Genomic DNA, 20,109 nt, shown 5'->3' with positions numbered 1-20,109 from the left:
TATTTTTATTTCACTGCAAACGTATCTTTTCTTAACTTACATTTTACACTAACTCTGTTGTTTGTCTTTCTTCCCAGTGCTAATAACAGTGGACATCGGTGACTAGGATTTTCTTATTTATATTTTCAATAGTTACTTAGTATTTGTTCATATTATTTCTTCATAATCTGTTTTACTTGATACATTCTCTGATGTCCTCTAATGCTTCAGAAATGCAAGGGATGAGTTTTAAATTAATAGAGGGCATATAACGTTGCTCCTCTGTAATATTACATGTATAGTAGCTATATGATCGTCCTACATACATCTTTTAATAAGCTAAATATAAGTGGATTAGCTCTTATATGATGTCAGTCATAACCTCCATAGGGGTGCTATTTAAAAACATGCTGCTATTGCTGTTCACTTTATTTCATGTCATGCTGGGATATGGTATCTGTTTGTGGTAGTTACTCTACAGTACATAGCTATTAGTTTTATGTTGTATTAGTTTATACTCGTTTTTTTTTATCTCTGATAAAGGATTTGTGTATTTACTAAACAACATTAAGTATAGCACTGAAATTATTTTTTAAAGATTATTTTAGTTACGTAACACCTGTTTATCTACAGTATTATTATGGCATCAAGTATGATTTTTTTTCATACTTTTTTTTTAACTAAATTCATTTTGAGTTATTGTACCTCTTTTTACATAGGCTTGTGCTTTGTAAAATTATACAGTGGGGGCAAGAAAGAAAGAAAGAAAGAAAGAAAGAAAATGAAGAAATATTAATTTCAGAAGGTTTTTTTTAACACAAAGTCTTATGTAGATAATAATTTGAAATGAAAACATTTGAATATATATATATATATATATATATATATATATATATATATATATATATACACACTGTGTATATATGACCCGTGCTGGCAAAAGGAGTCGGAATGCGTAGGCTATGGGATCATTTCGAGCTACAGGCAAAACAAGTGAAAAATGTCAATTTTGGTCGAATTTGAGGTTTTCACAAAAATGAGTTTATTAAGCCTTCGTCTAGCGATCCCAATGCTCCAAATAGCAATAAAACATATAAAAGTATCTTTATTTGTACGTTTTCTGAGAGGAATTAGCCTGGGAAAACCCAGACAACTTCCAGCAAATTTAGATTTGCTCTGCAAGTTAGTCAAGACACCCCTCGCTGCAGCCTGTAGCACAATGACGTAGCTGGATGGTCCAATCGGGGTCCAATACATAGTGGATGGAGGTGTGTTTTGGTGACATCATAGACGCATGCGCAGTAACGATCTCTGGGTTATAATTCGCATGCGCTGGTCTTAAGTGACATGTATGCTCAATTGTACTGAGATGATGTTCTAACCTGTGTAGTAGTAGTACTGTTAAATAGTTATTAGTAATTATTGATGAATAAGTAATTATTTACATAAATGGGATGCTTAAGTTATCCGAGTTTCACTCTATGCTAGGCTACATGCAAAATAGTTAATTACAACATTTTAAATCACATGATTTTAAACCTAAATTTGATAGATTGTCAAATCATGTCCTCACCGCAAGTATTTTTTTTTTAATGCGTGTATATAGAACATTTTAAAATAAAGCCATTTTATTTTATTCAGGTCATATTTGCTGTTGAGTGGAAGCAAAAAACGAGTCAAGTAGCCATTTGTCTCTGTAATTTTAAAGGTACAATACAATAAGGTCTGTAAACATCTTAAAATACCAGTACACATTCAATGGAAAATGCTAAAATAATGACAGCATCAAGAAAATAAATCTTGTCAGATGTAAAGTCCTTAATGATATTTTGCCTGGTAAGAGTTCCTTCTTTAATGGCTACTAATTTTTCCACAGTGATCTGTAGCATAAGGTTCCTCTTAATTTGCTGTTCAGTGTCTGCAAGACATGTCTATGGTATGGAAGCTTGTTTTCGCCACAGAGTGAAAAAAAAAAAAGGTAATCGCGACTTTTTATCTCACTATTCTGTTTTTTTTATCTCAGAATTTATATGAAGTCGCAATTGCAGGTTTAAAAAGTCAGTATTGCGTGATATAAAGTCGCAATTGCGTGTTATTAAGTCAGATTTGCGTGATATAAAGTCGCAATTGCGTGTTATTAAGTATTGCGTGTTATTAAGTATTGCGTGATATAAAGTATTGCGTCAGTATTGCGTGATATAAAGTCGCAATTGCGTGTTATTAAGTCAGATTTGCGTGATATAAAGTCGCAATTGCGTGTTAAGTCAGAATTATGAGATATAAACTAGCAATTGTGAGAAATATAGGCTACTTGAAATTCTGACTTTTTTTTCTTCTCAGAATTGCATTAGCCTATCTTGCAATTCTGACTTTATAATATCCTACGCAATTGGGAGATATAAAGTCAGAATTGCATGATATAAAGTCGCAATTGCATGTTATAAAGTCAGAATTGTGAGATATTAAACTATTCTGAAAAAAAAAAAAAGTAGTAATTTTTTCCCTTAGAATTTGACTTTATAACTCGCAATTGTGAGTTTATATCTGACAATTCTGAGAAATAAAGTCAGTATGCGAGATGTAAGGGTTAGGGTTAGATTTGTTTTATTCTGTGGCGGAAAAGAGCTTCCATACTCAAGTGACCATTTATATTTAACTTTATTCTTCTTGGAAGATCAAAGCACGTGCGATTGTTCACCAACTCTCTACTAGTAACTCTCTACTTTCTACACCTACTCTAACTATAGAATCAATTCTTAATGCGCATGTGAACGCCATCAGCGTTTATCACAGGTTCTCGTTTAAAGTCTGTTTAGAGAGAACGGTGTCGTCTTAGCTAGCGGCCCCTAATTTAATAACAAATGATAATTTCGACGGAAGTGAATCAACCAAAACTAACTTTAGCTGGAAAATAACATTATTCAAGAACCGCTATAAAGCCAAAACAATGTTACCTTAAATTATATGTTTATCTCTGTAAAGCTGCTTTGAAACAATCTACATTGTTAAAAGCGCTATATAAATGAAGATGACTTGACTTGACTAGTGCGCATGCATATATGACGTCACCAAAACACACCACCGCGCATGCACGTAACAGCGTCCACTACGTATTGGACCATCCAGCTACGTCATCGTGCTACAGGCTGCAGCGAGGACCTCTTGAGTTAGTCTGGCAAAGAGCTCATTCAAGCCCATTTCTAATCCGTCGAAATCACGGCACCAATCAGAAACGTTGGGGCGGGCTTTACACGATGACGACAGCACAGCAACGGTGAAGCAGATTTTGTACATTTACAAACATGGATGTCGCCGTGGAACTAGGGGTGTGACGGTTATAGTTGAACACCGTCATTAGAACTCTATAACCGCCAAAACCATGTTATTAAAATATTTGTTTCACAAACATTTTTTATCATAGATAATGTTTAAATACTAATATCAGCTTACGAGGGAAACGGAGGCGGAGTTAGTGGTGCTTCGGAGGCTGCTACTGCTGGAGATGATTCAGGAGAGGTCTGTGCACCCCTCCCAAGAAGAGAAATCTTGGAGATCTCCTTAATTAAACAGAGGTCTGAAATCTCTGCCCCTTTACCGATCAGAGCGCGCGCCGACACGGAGTAAAGCCTTGTTTATACTCGACGTGTCCGCACGAGCGCGAAGGCGCCGCGTCCGAGGATGACCGACTTCAAGCCGAATCTGCCTGAGCATGTAAGTCTCACCGCACCGGCACCCAGTTTGCGCGTCTAAATGGCAAAGTTTTTTTTGTTAAGGTTTTGTTTACTGTGTGTGATTCATTTAATGGAAAGCACATTCACTTCTAGTTGTCTTGCTGTTAATTTTAAATAAACGTAGAGCAGTAGCTAATCAGTGTCTGCTCGTTTATTCAAACTAAGTTGTTCTATAACAGACTAACGTCGCTCTGCACACGTCATCTCCTTCATCGCTCTGATTGTTTTTAGCTCTATCCAATTGCGCCCAGAGGCATTTGAGCTACGTCCGTTGTGACGCCCCTTTGGAAATGATTTGTCTATGAAGCTTTGCCAGACCATAACTCAGTTACAACTGAGAATGGTCTGGTTTTAACCAGGCAGGAGAGGAATATCTTTCCTTTGAAAATACTGTTTTTCTCTGCGCGCTTCTCGGCGATTGGTGCTTCCCTTCAGCAAAAGTTTGGTATCTTTTTAAAGCACATTATTCCAAATTTGTGAATATTCATAGCGAATTCTCGATGGCATGAGTTTGAACCAATGAAATGTGATTTTCAAACTCATGCTAATGTAAACAAAACGATCTTACTCGTGCTGACTGAGACTTCCGAAGCATGCTCACAAAGACACATCAGACCCATAGAGCTCCGGAAGCTGACGTTGCGCAATCTAAACTCCGCCATTTTGGCAGGCAAATCAGGAGAGCGCCAGAGCGGCTGTAGCAGTGATATCGATAGCGGTCGAATGATTTAAAGTCTATTTAAATTTTAAAACCATAAAATTTCAACATGGTTTTGGGGAATGTTTAAACTGTTGATTAACCCATTTAATCCCACCGTAAGGATATAAAAGAATAATTTTACAATAGTGACAGTAAAGATATAGTAGCCTATCATTATCCCATAAAACAAAAATTTTCACACACTTTCCATAAACAATTTTTTATTTTATTGATTATTTCAATGGACAACTAATGACACATCATTAGGATATTTTCATGTCTGGGAAAAACTTGGGAAAGTCAAAAAAGACTTGACCCTCCCTTCGCCAGTAGGCCTAAATAATTTTTCTATGACCCTCCAAAACGATTGTAAAAAAAAGCATGACCCTCCCCGATAATTTATTGATTACTTCTGTACTGGTTTGCGCTTGGCAAAGATGTTCAGATAGCCATTGTTTGTTTTGTTTTTACAACTAACAAACGACTAAACTCCTGCTTTCTCATCTTACTAAGGCTGTAACAATAGACCAAACCTACAATTCTGTTCGTATCATGATTTTTTTTATTTTAGATAATTTTTTTTTTTTTTTTTAAATCACGTTTTCGGTGCTGATGCATGGTGCGTTCATGTAACAAGGGTGGCGCTCCAAAGTATCTAAAAGCTGCCACAAAGAACCGGCAAAGGTAATGATTATGAATATGTCAAATATAGCAAGGAGACATTTTAATTGTTTATTAATAAACAAGGTTTTTCTGTGTCAGTGTGTCGGCTTCAAGATATGAAGTTGACGATGCTGACTCGCAATCTTCACAGTAACGCGCCAGAGAGAAATGCAGATTTAATACGGATTACATATGCAGAGATCAGCCTGTTTTTCGTTTTTAAATGTTCTGTTTAAAAGTAGACATCAAGCTTTCTATACATTTATCAGGTCTGTGAAGTAGCCTACATACGCTGAGTTTCGGTTCATTTATGAGACAAGAGTCCAGTTCACCGCCGGCGCCTCCGTTTCTTATCTATTGTCTTCTATATTTACTTCTTATTTATTAAATCTAGGTAATTGGTTGATGAAGCATTAATTAAAATTAAGATACAATTACTTTAAAGAAAGGCTTTGTGCTTTCTGAAGTCCGTGAAAGTTTTAAAGTCACTTTCACAGCGGTTATCATGTCCATAACGGAGAACTGTCAAGTCCGTAACATTGTTTTTTTTTCCCTCATAAATGCGAACACGAAAAATAAAATAAAAAATAATATTTTATGTTCTGTGGAGGCTGACTCTTCTTCATCCTATTCTTTCAGGAAAGCTATCAGTTCCTTTATCAATACACATGAAAAGCACCCCGGGGGCATTATAGGGATCTGTTATATTTAATTTATTAAGTTTTGTTATGTACAAGTCTATGTATTTTGAATTAAAGTGTGCTATGAACTCTGTTGCCTTGAAACTCATGCTGCCGTCATTCATTCACGTCCCGGTCCCGGACCGCCTGAGCGCCTCCTCCCTGCCAATATGGCGGTTTAAACAGAGTAGGTCACGTGACGTCCGGAGCTCTATAGACAGTAAAAGATCCCGATATACATGTACAGAATTACTGTATTTCAAAATATCAGTCTTGGCGAGTATCCACGCAAACATTATCTGTTATGTCTTAAGTGAACTTTTGGTTAACTGTTGGGGAAAAACATCTGATGTTTGTTATATTAGATCCGTGCAGTACAGTAGGTCTTAATATAGGCTATAGGCTGCCTGTCTAATTAATGTTAATCAAACAATTGTGGTATCATGGGAAAAAAAAGGTGAATACATATTTTTTCTAGATATTAGGTTTTGACTTGGTGTGTGCCAAATTTGGTGTTATAACCAGGGATTTTAAGGTATGGTTGCTAGGTGATTTTTTTTTAAACATTAAGAAAAAGTTAACTCGATTTTTCTCCAAATTGACATTGCTGACTCTATCGACTTCAAACAGGTGTAGCTCAGTAATTTTTTGCATGATTCCAACAAATCATACATCATTTTGTTTTAATAGAGATTGTGAAAATAACAACAACTCATCTTTGAAAATTTGCTCATTACGACTCATTTTGCCAGCACGGTACACACACACACACACACACACACACATACATGTTCATGTTTTTTTGTTTTTATTTATTTTTTATGCAACCTGAAACAGTTAGTCACAGATCTTTGCACTCCACTGTATATCAGCTGCTTTTGCCAGGAATCTCAAATAAGCCTCTGAATGTCAACGGGTATATCAAAACGAGGAGACTGCATGGATCCAAGCTGGCCTTGACATCCCTGCATGCATATGCTTTAAAATGTGTGAAAGATGATTAAGAGTGTCATTTAATAAATGAACAGTCCAGTGCCCGCGATCATTATCATTTCTTATGCCCTGAAGCTCTGCCTTCCTCTTTCCTTCACTTCTATCTCTCCATGTCACTGTTTTTTTCTCCTGTTATGTTGGTTGTATGGAAAGCAGCTTCGTTGATGGCCAACATGACCCCTCCCCTCCCCGTCCCTCCCGTCTCTATTGTGTTTCCTGCCACAGGAGTCCTCTTACCCCTCTACCTGGCATAGAACCCTTCTGGGAAGGCCAGGAAAGGAGCAGCTACAGGCCTCCGCCTTCCAGTCCTCTGTGAGTGCCTGCACCTTGTTCAGCAGTATGCACTGCCTTATGTCGCATGCGTCCCATGTGCGCTGCTGGGCACGGTTGTTTTGGCAGGCTGTGAACCCATGCGCTATACACACTGGAGACCCACAAAACTTAAGAATTTGTTGCCTTTTGGCCCGACTCACACATTTACGCTTAGCTCTGTGAAATTAAAGGTGCTTTCTGTTTTTTTTTTTTGTTTTTTTTTTTTGTTTTTTTTACTTGATTTCTGTTTTAGTGTGTATAATGTTTGTATAAACACATTTACATGTATACTTTTATACATTTATAATGGGAGCCTAGCAGGCAAGTGTGCCAGATGTTTTCTAATCAAAAATGTAAAACTTGTGTTATTTTAAACATGAATGCTCAATTAATGTTTGTGGTTTACTTTAAAATTATTATTTTGTGGTGAAACTTGTTCTCTAGGTGGAGTAAGTGGTTATGAATTACAAAAAGAATTTCTCAGAGTGGAGTTTGCATAGTTTAACTAATCGTGAGCTTAGAATTATAAGGTTCTATCTCCACTTTTGGTCGAAATTGAGTTTTTGACAATCTTATCCATTAGGTGTTTATTAATGCCTGTGTGGTGTTATTTTTGTAAAAAAAAAAAAAATATGTTAGTAGTTATTAATAAAATAAAAAGGTTCCATCTCACAAACCAGCAGGGATGTAAAAACTTTGACGCTCAATATCTCAGACCTACCCTAAACGGAGATAGAACCTTATAATTCTAAGCTCACGTAATGTAAAAGTATAGGTATAGTTACATTACATTACTACCATTTCAATTCTATCACACAGTCGCATGTACTGCATAATTACGTGTATATATACTGTATAAGCTAATCTCGGCTGTGCAATTGTTCATCGCAAGATGTAACTAACTATCACCCAGCTCTTTAAATAAAGTTGGATATAGAATGTCCAACTTTATCCGCATATACAGTAAACTCATGTAGGGCATATAGCATATCTATACTGCTTGATTGCTTGTGTCATGGCAAAATGTAAACTATATAATCGCTCAGCTCTAATCTGCTAAATGCAACTATAGGCCCTGTTTACATCTGGTATTAAGATACGTTTTGGTCAATCGGATCCAAAGTCCAATCTGCTAAATTCATGTATATGAGTGATTGTTATTGTCACATAGCACTCCTTTCCCCACCAAAAAAAAAAAAATTTTGTGTCTCATTTGATTGGGTGGACCAGCCATCAATCTGAGTGGGCCTAATGTAGCCTCGCCACTGGTTCGAACGCATTCGACCACATGAGCGTCTACACCATGGAAGCAATCCGGACAAATGCATTTTTTGACGAGCTCTGGAAGTTGTCGAAAGTGGACAAGCTCAAAATGTTTTAGACCCAATTTACACCTGTATATAGCATCATCCACTTCACTTGTGATCTGATTGACGAAAAAGCTTCTTAATACCAGGTGTAAACAGGGCCTAATGATATAATTAACATTATAATGAAACATTATGATTTTATGTAAAGCTGCATTGAAATAATGCATATTCTGAAAAGCGCTATATAAATACAATTTAAAAAATGGAAGAAAACAAAAGTCATATATGCTCTATATAGTCTATATACTACACTTTGGGCAAACCTATAAAACTTGGTCCTGAGTCCTGGGAATTTTATCAACAACCTACTAGGCTTCCATTATGTGTATATACCTTCAACATTGTTTGATAGAACCAAACATACAGTCTATAGATTTTAGGGTTGAAAATAACCTGGAGTGTACCTTTAATTTGATTAAAGCATCGGTTTTAATGTGTCCTGTAGAGGGCGACACAGCACCTTTAATTTGATAATGATGCAGTGCATTAAGAGCTGTGGAATCCTCTACACAGAACTCGGTCAAGTTGGTCATGGAAGCTTTTCATAACACTCTCTTTTATACATAATTGAGCAAGCACTTTAAATTATTTTGCTTTTTGTCGAAATTTCTTACAAATATTTTACACACAATCATCTCTGAATCAAACTTAATACAGCTCCCCAAAGTCAAGTCACTCATTACATGGCTGGGCCTTGGCTTTGAGATGACATACTTGGTGTGTGAGATGAGTGTGTGGATGTGAGTTTTGATTCTCTTGTGATGCTTTCACTTCTCTATTTAGTTAAGCCTTTACAGTTTATACTCAGTTCTTCTTAGCACTATCTATCTATCTATCTATCTATCTATCTATCTATCTATCTATCTATCTATCTATCTATCTATCTATCTATCTATCTATCTATCTATCTATCTATCTATCTATCTATCTATCTATCTATCTATCTATCTATCTATCTTTTAAGCAACTTGTATGATTCCACACATTCAAAATTGACAGTATAGTTTAGTTTAAATATCTGCACACATGAAGACCACAGGCCGCCAAGGGGTGGCTTGCACTCTATTTCATGTGTCTTATTCACCCCATAATGTTTGTTTCAGATTTCTCCCTCCCAATCATCTGAACCACTGCCTGTATGTCACCAACAAACCCTTACACACCAGAGGTTAACGTGCAGCAACTGGTGTTCCAGTGTTCAAATTGCTTTTTGTTTGTTATTTATTGTTTTGTTAGTGGATTTAACTTATATAAATGGTAAACATTGCACTATCTTGGTATATTGTGAAGCTTATGCACTTTGTGTGGTTATTTGGAATTGCTTTTACAGTCAATGTAGTAGAATGAGCTTTTAATGAGATATTCTGTGCCAAACACAGTATGAACTGTGGTATTGTAATGCCTGACAATCATTCTTGAATGCTCAGCTTAATTAGTCCAGAAAGATTGTGAATGGTGTGACCTAATATAACAACTATATGAATTTCCCATGTACAGTAGAATCTGAATTGAGTCTCGGTTTGAAGATTGTTTAAACTCATTATGAAGTTCCAGGAGAAATTAGCATGGAAGGCAAAGTAAAGACAGAGACGGTTCATTTTGTTTACCTCTTTATACGGTTTGATACCATCTTTCTGTCAGTGATATGGGGTCTTTATCTTTCATCACAACACATTTAGCAGGACAGCAACTTGAAATGATCAGCTGATAAGGATAATTACAGTTAAAACACATTGAATCTCTGATGTTTTATCAATGTTTTTATCCAAAACATGTTTACTCTTGCAAAATGAAAGCAAAGCCTTGTTGATAAGCAAGTCAATATATAATAAGATCTGTCTGTGTGTTTAGATTTCGTTTCATTTTCTTAACAGACATATTTGTATATTATGCCTTTAAACATTTGTGAGAACAATGTTGAAAAGTGTGGACTTTTGTTTTACCGAAGAGTGTGTATTGTGTGCTCCCTCTGCTTGGCTTGGGAAAAGCCTGCTTAATAGTTCACTGTATTGTTGCTTGGAGCAAGCATAACGTCATTGCACCTGAATGGTGGTCATCAATAGGCAGTTGCCATGGAAACCAAGCTCCGTCACCGCAGCCATTACAAGTGAAAGTGCATGCTGTAATGATTCAGCAAAAACAAAGCTTCAGCCATTACATGTACATTTGTTACTGAATAAAGTATTATGTCTATAACATTTCCTGATTTGCTCTCTTCTTTTCTGGACTATGCTTGTTATTTCTCGTTGTTTGGTCACATGGATACTCTCAGTTGAATGTCTCTGAAAATGTCACCTTCTATTATTAATATTTATTTTGATATATTTTGTCTACAACTCACTCACACAAACACTATTCTTAATTTTTGAGGAAACAATAGTGTTAAAACTGAATTAGTTATGATATTCAAACAGTGGTGACTGGAGAGTATAAGGGCTTAACAAGGATGAGTTATGACAAGATATATCCAGAAAAAAAAAGAGTGAAAATTACAACAACAACACATATTTATTTCATATAGAGCTCAAAATGGTTTGTTTTTTAATTGAATGTTATTTCTCTGATGGTTGTCAGGGTGCAACTTTCTGGGGCCTAGAATTACAATGTAAATCTTTTCAAGACCATTGTGCTAGATATCATTTTCAATCTAATTTGAAGATAACTAATTGTTTCTATTTATATGTAAGATAGCATAAAGATGCCTTGAAAAGATAAACTTGTATATAGTCTAAATCATAGGTCACATTTAACTCCCATGATTGTGACCTTAAAGTAAACAAACCACTTCAATGATCATTCTGATTAATTCTGACATTCTAAGACCCAAAAGCAGAAACTTACACAGAGGTAAACAGGTTATCTAAAATTAAAATGTCAGAATAGTTTCTGAAACAGTTCGTTGTGTTATGATCAATGATGGCAATCATTGAAATTCAAGTAAATAAGCAAATGTGTATGTATATGCACTGTTGGATTTTATAGTTCACTTCAGGCTTACCTGTTGTTGCTTTGGGAGTTGTGGGCGTGATGTAGCCTAATGGTGGACCATGTGCTAGAAATCACAAGGTTGGACCCCAATTGTGACCGTAAGCAACACATCTTAGATCAATCCAGTGTGTCCCTATAAAAGTTTATTGTAATTTGTATCTAAATACCAAATTTATAATTGAACTATTAAACTAGGTGTTTGCATTTTATTTTCACACATTATCATGTGCTATGCATAAGTTTTGTGTATGAGGTACCTTGGGTGCATCTGAGAAGAATCTTTCACACTGTGTGTTGGTCTAATTTGGTGTACTGTAAGTGTGTTCACAGCTATTTCTCCCCAGCGGATAACAGATGAGGCCTTTTAGATGAGTGATGAAACATCATTAAAAAGTCCAGTTGTCTATGACGTATTTATACCTGAAACGACAATGATCATAACTCAACATTTGTTCTTCTTTCTTTTTCTTTCCCATTGTTATAGGTCATCTTCTGGAAAGATAAGTCCAGAAAGCATCCACTCCATAGGACCTCCTTCAGAGTCTTCAGAGGATGGATTACGTGCTAAGAAGTTTCCTCAAAGTCCTGCCAAGGAGAAGGAGCTGTCCTTATACAAGAAGACCAAGAGAGCAATAATTAGCAAGAAATACAGCGTCTCTAAGCATGAGGCGGAGGCTACCACACCAATTGAATTGATCAGTCGTGGGCCAGATGGGCGCTTTGTCATGGATCCCACAGATATGGAAACTCCGGTTAAGGCACGGCGCATTGAGGGCTTCCCCTTTGTGGAGGAATCTGACCTGTACCCTGAATTTAGACAGTCAGATGAAGAGAATGACGATCCAGGGCCAATGCCACCTATGATGGCTACCCTCAGACCCCATCAGATCTCCCCCATTTCTTCTAGCCAGGAGTCTTACTTGCAGCCCCCAGCCTACAGTCCCCGCTTTCAGAGGCCCATGGAAGGCATGACTATCATGGAGACCAGTCGACTCCAGGCTACAGGGCAGATCCGTGGTGCTCCTCACTTCCGAGCCTTTTCCCATGGTCAGTTCTACAGCTATTTGGGAAGTCCAGGGGAACCTGAGCCTCCACCCCCCTTCTACATGCCGGACACCAGCCCTCTCAGCTCAGTAATGTCTTCTCCTCCTTACCACCTGGAGGGACCTTTCGGCCATCCCACCATTCCGGAGGAAATCGGTGAGGGAGAGATTCAGCATTATGCAGTCTCTGGCTACACCCTTCCCTTGGCACATCCCTCCACCTCACGCTCTCCAGACATCTGGCAACGACCCGATTTCACCTTTGCCACAATTGAGGGTCCTCACTTTATTTTTCCACCCCCACACCCTTTGCATCTTCATCCAGAACCTCCCCTTCCTCCCCCTCTTGTTCTTCCACCTAGTGCTCTCCAGCCCTCCACCCTTCAAGTATCTCCTTACCCTGGTATCCTGCAGCTGGGGGCTCCAAAGTGCCGCCCCGGCAAGTCTCCCAGCAAGGTCAAGCCTCAGGGCCTTCCAGCCAAGCGTTTACCTATGCAAGAGGCACAGAGTCTAGGGCATCTAAGACACACAAGCCACGGTATGGGTGTACCGGTATTGCCTTACCCTGACCCAGTGTCTCACATGGTTGGCCCAAGCTCGTTCGGAAGCCTGGACACCCGATGGTACGAGCTTACACCCAGGCTTAGCCCCAGGCAGCCCCGTAGGATGGAACCCAGCATGGTTGTTCTCCAACCATCCCGCCTCTCACCTCTAACTCAGAGCCCTATTAGCTCTCACGAAGGCTCACCGGAGATTGTAGTGCGACCCAGGCCCCGTCCCAGTGTCATCCAACCCCCAATCCCTCCTGAGATGTCTGAGATCACCCTTCAACCTCCGTCTTCAGCTAGCTTCTCTAGGAGGTCCTCGCCCTCCTCCTCTCCTGCTCAAGGCCAAGGTAGCCGAAGGGCAAGTCCCAGCTACCGATCCCACATGGCATTTGCCACCTCAGTGGCAAGCTATCCGTCACAGTCCCCTTCACCTCCTGTAGAAAGCAGCAACATTTTTGGGCAGATGCCAACCCATAGGAGGACTGAGGAGGAGATCCTTCCGTCAGAACCCTCTCCACCCCAGTTATCAGCTTCAGGGTAGGTGCACTAGACCTGTAGCGTGTGGATTGATAAATCATGTACCATCTGGCCTAAGTGTAACATCTAGGACCTTTCAGCGGTCTCAGTGCAAAAGTAACCACACTTTTAATTTTAGTCTAAAGCTACAGTTTGCTCACATGGGCAAAATTGTGTTTGCTTGCCTTAAGCTTGTTTTTTAGGAATGTTAGAACTCATGCTTTCATAGTTACACTGCCCCTGATGCCTTACATTATTCAAAACCATTCAAAACCATTTTCTACATAGACAAGTTGTGCTCTAGTTTTCTATGTAATGCTGCTTTTCATGTCAGACATCCAATTTCATTCATAAGGTCTGTGAAGCACTTTAAAGCACTTGTCTTAAAACCAAAGTGAGCAACTAACCAAAGTGGTTGTGGGGTAACAGATTCCAAGTCAAGACTTGATGAATTATTTGCTTCACAGACATGGTGACAGACCTTTTAGGGCTACGTGTCTGGAGAGGTTCTATTTGAAGTCTATTTAAAATGCAATAACGAAGCCCCTAAAAAGCCTGGAATCAGAGGGACACAACTACAGGATCTCAGCCTTTCCATTCACTGTCATGCTTTACCCTGCCTTTCACCCAACAGGAGGAACCCCACATGTGCAATAAAATTGACCAATCCCAGTCCAAATGAAGCCCACCGTTTTGACTAACTCCAGGCTTTTTAGGACGACTCTCAGAATGTATGATGTGGAGGCTGAGGTTGGTGTGTCCAGCACAACAGGTCTCTTCTCCTGTTCCAAAGTAACCTGACCGCATGGTTGCCTTTTCCACACTCCCCCTCTCTCCCACCTCCTGTCACCCAGGTCACCCCAGCTCTAACTGCCAAGGGGAGGCTTGTTGGGCGAATCGTGTTGCAGGGACTGTCTGCTCTCATCTGTTGCAATGTTGTCATCATCTTAAATAGTGCATTTGGTCATTCTTGATGGCTCCTCGAGTCTTACCTGCTTTGTTTTTGATTGATCTCAGCTATCTGGGCAGCGTTGTTGTGACCAGGTCCTCTACACCGCAATAGGTAAGGGTTGGATCCATGTCTGAAAGGGGGGGGCAGCAGGTGGGGCTTTTATTCACCTCGTCCTTTAAAGGGGAATACAAGTCTTTGGGTCTTGCTTTCCTTTTGTTTATTACCTAGTTTATGGTTTTGTTTTGTTTTTTATATTTATTTTCAAATAACCACACATTTTAGCTCTGCAGTCTTGAAGCCTGTATGCATTCTTGTCTTAGTATGCATATGTACGTTCCCCAGTTATTGATTAGGAAACCCAGCACATACCATTTGGTCAACACAACCTCATGCTTGAGACGCAATACAAATAAAATATCAAAAGCAGAGCTTAAATTTAGATTTTGTGAGAAGCTGCCATTTAAAAAGTCTGCATGGTTTGATATTCATGGTAACCTTCATGGTATGATTTCTGTTAAATGTGCCTTTAAAAAAAAAGGTTTATAGTAAATGACAGTATAACACTACTTGCAGTGGCTGGGAATTTTAGCTCAACCTGGATAAAAGTGACCAGTCGTTAGGGACCGTCTCAAGCAAGAGTTGCATGTTATACTTCATTTCAGGTAGGTGCTTTTTATTGCTTGAAACTAATTTAATTGATTTAAAACCCATTAGCTTTGTACAGACACCTTGTATGATTAAATGTACAAAAAAAAAATATATAATCATGATTGATCTAGTGTACACGCAGTGTATGCATATGCATAAAACTGCACGTGTTTTGTGTAAGTTTGGACTGCAGAACACATTTCACAATCATGTGAAGCAAGTTTTCTTCCAAAACAGTTTCTGCACTTCTTTCACAATGGGGAAAGTACTATTGGCACTAGAAAATGCTCCTTTTTAAGTTGTGGCTTTCACCCAATGAAGTGCTTTTCCAGAGTATTCCCCTTTAAAGTTCTGTTCCATGTGCAAAATGCCATGCATGCCATTGCTAAATATTGCTCTTCAGTTGAAAAACCAACAAATATCTGATTAAATTCTTGTTACATTTGTTGTCCAAGTGCTTTGTTTTATTTTTCATTATGTGACTGTTCCCAAGTAGCCATTTTCCCCTCCCGCCATCTCTCCCCCTGTCAGCATGGTGAAGCCCATTGTAGACAGTATTCATGTCTATGAGCACATTTCTGACAATGCTTTGTCGCTGAGCTGTGATTTCCCCCCTCTACTAATGGCCTTTAATTTCTCTCGGCAGCCTCAGCAGAAGGACGGTGCCTCTATAATGCTATTTCTGTTATTTTATTGTGCCTCGTGAGAGCTGTGTGTGCGAGTGTTTGTGTGGGGCAGAGTATGCGGGCTGCCGGTTTAAGTGCCTCCATACTGTATTTAGATGGGAAGACTGTACAAACTTAACTGTCTGAGAATGGATTTATAAAGCTTTTTGTATAAAAAGGTGTTTTTTTTTCCCTTGACCACTATACAGTATTATTCTAATATGTATTTAAGTATGCTAATCCATTGGAATTACCCAAATCTATGTCATGATTTCTCAAAATTTCTCTTTAAACAGATGCATACATTATGTTGCCATATTGAGGTACTGTATACATTTTTAAACAAATCTCATTTCCTAACAATATATGATAAAATATTTATGTTTTGCCTTCCTGTTGCATAAGCTTGACTTTTTTTTGTTTAAATGTTGATTTGATGAAAAGTTGCCATTCAAAAGAATTACAAATGTAATTTTGGGCAGGAAATACATGGAAAAGTCTTAAGTATACCCCTCTTTCCACTCAAATAAATGTTTTGCATCATACTTACTTTACTGGACCAAGCCTGGTCTTGATCATTTGAGTGTAAGAGATTCATGGGTAATCTGAGCGAGGCCATGTGGTCACTACTATGACCAGTTGAATATACATGGAGAGCCGACGCACTACACGTCCCTTGTGTGATGGCTTTGCCTTTCTTTGCTCTCTGTTCAGAAAACGTCGAGGTGCACCAAGTGGCTCTGCAGGGTCTGAGAGGATAGAAGCACTGAGATATCAACGAGTGAAAAAAGTCAAGAAAGTCGGCATCAACAATAACAACTCCAAGACCAGACGAAAGATGGGTGAGGAACAAGTTAAAAGCTACTTTAATTCATATACTATAAGCTAATTGTACAACACATATTGTGCCTTTTCTCATAATCATAATCCATGTTTCAAAACCTAGTTAGTTTTTTGTTGCATACTGCCTTCTATGAAAGTATGCTAACTCAAATGGAACATCGTAAGTGACTGATTTGCGTCGCTTGGGTCCTTTTGGTACAGCCATCATGTCGGTATAGCATGCCTATGATGCTTTAAAATGATGTCAACTTGTGTCAATCTGCTTCAGGACCCATTTTTGACATTGTTATCAAGTAGTGGCAGCAAACAATCATATTCCCCGCAACCAACAAATACATGTTTTTCGTAATTGCAAGCGAATGAAATGTGAGCTGTATTTTCTTCAACTTTGCGTGATGTTGTTCATGAATAATGGTATGTGATGCAACCTCTCCATGTAGGCATCTGCCTGTTTTTGCTTCTACCAAGTGACAGATGAATATGCCGCAAAATATTTTAGATTAGACACATAGCCTTTAATAATCGATATTACTTGATATGTATTTTGATATATATTGGTATTTTAATCTGTACACTACTGTTAAAAATTTTGGGCTCAGTAAGATTTTTTTAAAAGAAATTATTAATACTTACTATTCAACAAGGATCAATTAAATTGATTAAAGATGACAGTAAAGACTTTTATAATGTTACATTCCATTTATCAAAGAATCCTGAAAAAAGTATCACATTTCTACAAAAATATTATCAACAAAACTGTTTTCAACATTGATAATAATACAAAATATTTCTTGGGCATCAAATAATCATTTTAGAATGATTATATTCTAGTAGTGGCTGTTCAAAAATTCAGCTTTAGCATCACAGAAATAATTACATTTTAAAATATAGTATATTAAAATAGAAAACGGTTATTTCAAATTGTAATAATATTTCACAATATTAATATTTATACTGAATTTTTTATCAAATAAATGCAGCCTTGGTGAGCATAAGAAAGAGACCTTTGTACATTATCTTAAAGCTTCCACTAAGAAAAAATAGTCCATTACTATGTATAAAACAACTGGCTTACAAGACGAACACTTATAATAGTTATACTAAAACTGAAATCCTCTGGTCATTTTCACTACAGTCTATAACCATGATGCAAGCTGGCACCAGTTGCATTTGTATAAAACAAGAGTGAGCAAGGAGACATGAAAGTAGCGTAGGTTTCAGTTTACCAGATGAACTGTCTGATTTACAACGGTGCCATGAGCTAAAGTTTTAGGGCATATATATGACCTCTAGATGTCGAGTCAGAGAGACCCGTAATATTTTATTATCCTCTCTCCTCACTTTCAGCACATCTGTCCTCTTGTGCTCATCTGTCTTGCTCTCAATACAGGTGTGACCCCCTCTCAGACCCAGCAGCCCCACACCTCTCAGGTCCTCCAGCCAGAAGAAGCTCTCTACCTCCGCAAGAAGAAGAAAAAGTTGACTCGCCAGGACCCGTACGCCCGCTTCTCCGCTCTGCTGTACCGTCGCCCGCCCCGAGAAGACCAGAAAGCCATTTTGGCTAGTATGGACACCGCAGACCCAGACCACGCCACTCTCCTCTGAAGTCCCAGAGATTACAGGCCACACTCTCCCCAAACTCTGAGCTCCTTCCACCTTCGCTCAGCCAGCCAACGTCTTCATGTCCACACCGAGTCCAATGGTTTACTCCTCTTCTCTGTTCCGTTACACTTAATGTATCACAAGAAAATGCTTGTGTTCCAAGGTTTTGCTCCAGTTCATTTACCTCAAATTCAGAAAGATCGATCAAGTGCTTCATTATATCTTTGGTATTTAGTGACTCTAGACAGATAAGAGGACAGCTGTCAAGCTTCTATTTTATTCTGCCAATAGTCTCAACCATATCTTGCAGTAGACCACAGGGTTCTCACAGGTATAGCTCAAAATCACCACAAGCTCAGTAGTAATTGGCAGTCAGAATATTCTTGTATTTTCAAATGTCATTTCACAGTGCAAGTTTAGTACATATTTGCAAACCATTCATGAAAAGTGAAATGTACACTACTGTTCAAAAGTTTGGGTTTAAAAAAAAAAAAAAACTCTTATATGTTCACCAAGGTTGCATTTATTTGATCACAAATATAGTAAAAACAGCACTATTGTGAAATATTATTACATTTTAAAATAAATGTGTTTTTTTAGTATATTTTATATATGTAATTTATTTCTGTGGTGGCAAAGCTGAATTATTAGCATCAATACCCCAGTCTTCAGTGTCACACGATCCTTCAGAAATCATTCTGATATGCTGATTTGCTGTTCAAGAAACATTTCTTAATATTATCAATGTTAAAAACAGTTGTGCTGCTTAATATCTTTTTGGAAACCGTGAAACAGTTTTTCAGGATTCTTTGATAAATAGAAAGTTCAAAAGAACAGCATTTAGTAACTTTATAAATATATTTACGGTCACCTTTGATCAATGTAATGCATCCTTAATTAAAGCATTACTTTCTTTTTAACAAAAGTCTTACTGACCCTAAACTTTTGAACTGTAGCATATTCAATTTTAACGTATATTAGCAAAGTAATGTTTCAAATTTTTAAAGGCATCATGGCAATGGAATTAGACATACAGGATTATGTGTGCATTTAGGATGTTGTTAGTGTCTCTACTCACATACTAACACTGATACTCCATATTTGAGGAGAAAATGGAAACACTCTTACAAAGCACAACATCTGTTAAAGCCACAGGACAGGCAGAGACATAGGCTTGGATTGCAACGGCAATCACTAAGGGAACATTTTATTCCAATGCAATTTTTGATAAACAATATGTGTACTTACAGAAGCTGCTACATCTTTCTATATTTTTTGAACACAAATTTGAAGCACTGAAGCAAAACCTTGGTGACTACTGTGAGTGACATTTTTAGTTTACACCAACCTCATTTCTCTTGGTTATCAAGCTATATTGGAAAGTACTATAGTAATGCCAAAAATACTACAGCTTCCTTAATCAATAAGACTATAAAGTGTACTGTACTGTGAGGAGGATAGGATTTTGTGCCATAATATACTATAGTATTTTCGTCATCAATATGCGATGCCCCCTTACATAAAAAAAGGCATTGGCCAGCCTTAGTAGGGCTCCTAAATGCTTGTTCCTTCTGTGTTTGTTAGGGTTTTTTCTGTTTAAATGACAAAAAAAAGAGAGAGAAAAGAAATCTACTGCCTTTGTAGGCCATTATCGAGCCTTTTTTTTGTTTTTGTTTTTTGGTAAAACCAGAAATGGCAACCCAGCGCCTGTCTCTCTCCTCTTTGAAGACCCTTTGGGATGAATCTCTTTGGGATGAGAGGGCTATTCCCAGCGGCCAAAGGTTTTTATTGTGTTTCTATCATCCAACGGTGCTTCTTTTCTACAGAAAGACATGTATTTTCACTGTCTGAACAGACATACCTGGGCAAATGTAGA

General features: G+C 38.0%; 1 protein-coding gene across 6 annotated transcripts in view; it reads left to right on the top strand.

Moving 5' to 3' along the window:
• The window catches only part of igsf9bb (immunoglobulin superfamily, member 9Bb), a 154,556-nt gene extending 136,087 nt beyond the window's left edge, over positions 1–18,469 (top strand). For 2 of the 6 annotated variants that reach the window (XM_056263070.1, XM_056263069.1), the window contains exons 18-21: positions 6,903–7,058; positions 11,901–13,544; positions 16,503–16,630; positions 18,022–18,469. In XM_056263070.1, coding sequence (XP_056119045.1) covers positions 6,903–7,058; positions 11,901–13,544; positions 16,503–16,630; positions 18,022–18,236 — 2,143 coding nt within the window. In that variant the 3' untranslated portion in view covers positions 18,237–18,469. Of the gene's footprint in view, positions 1–6,902; positions 7,059–11,900; positions 13,545–14,540; positions 14,587–16,502; positions 16,631–18,021 lie in introns of those variants that run through there. The other 4 variants (XM_056263073.1, XM_056263072.1, XM_056263071.1 and 1 more) reach the window with 3 other exon arrangements.
• Positions 18,470–20,109: the final 1,640 nt, after the last annotated feature.

Source organism: Rhinichthys klamathensis, unplaced genomic scaffold (genome assembly GCF_029890125.1).
Source record: "Rhinichthys klamathensis goyatoka isolate OS25496 unplaced genomic scaffold, OSU_Roscu_1.1 h1tg000197l_1, whole genome shotgun sequence".
In the NCBI taxonomy this organism is placed as follows: Eukaryota; Metazoa; Chordata; class Actinopteri; order Cypriniformes; family Leuciscidae; genus Rhinichthys; species Rhinichthys klamathensis.
The sequence above is the reverse complement of the archived record's forward strand: the minus strand, read 5'-3'. Positions and strand labels throughout refer to the sequence as shown.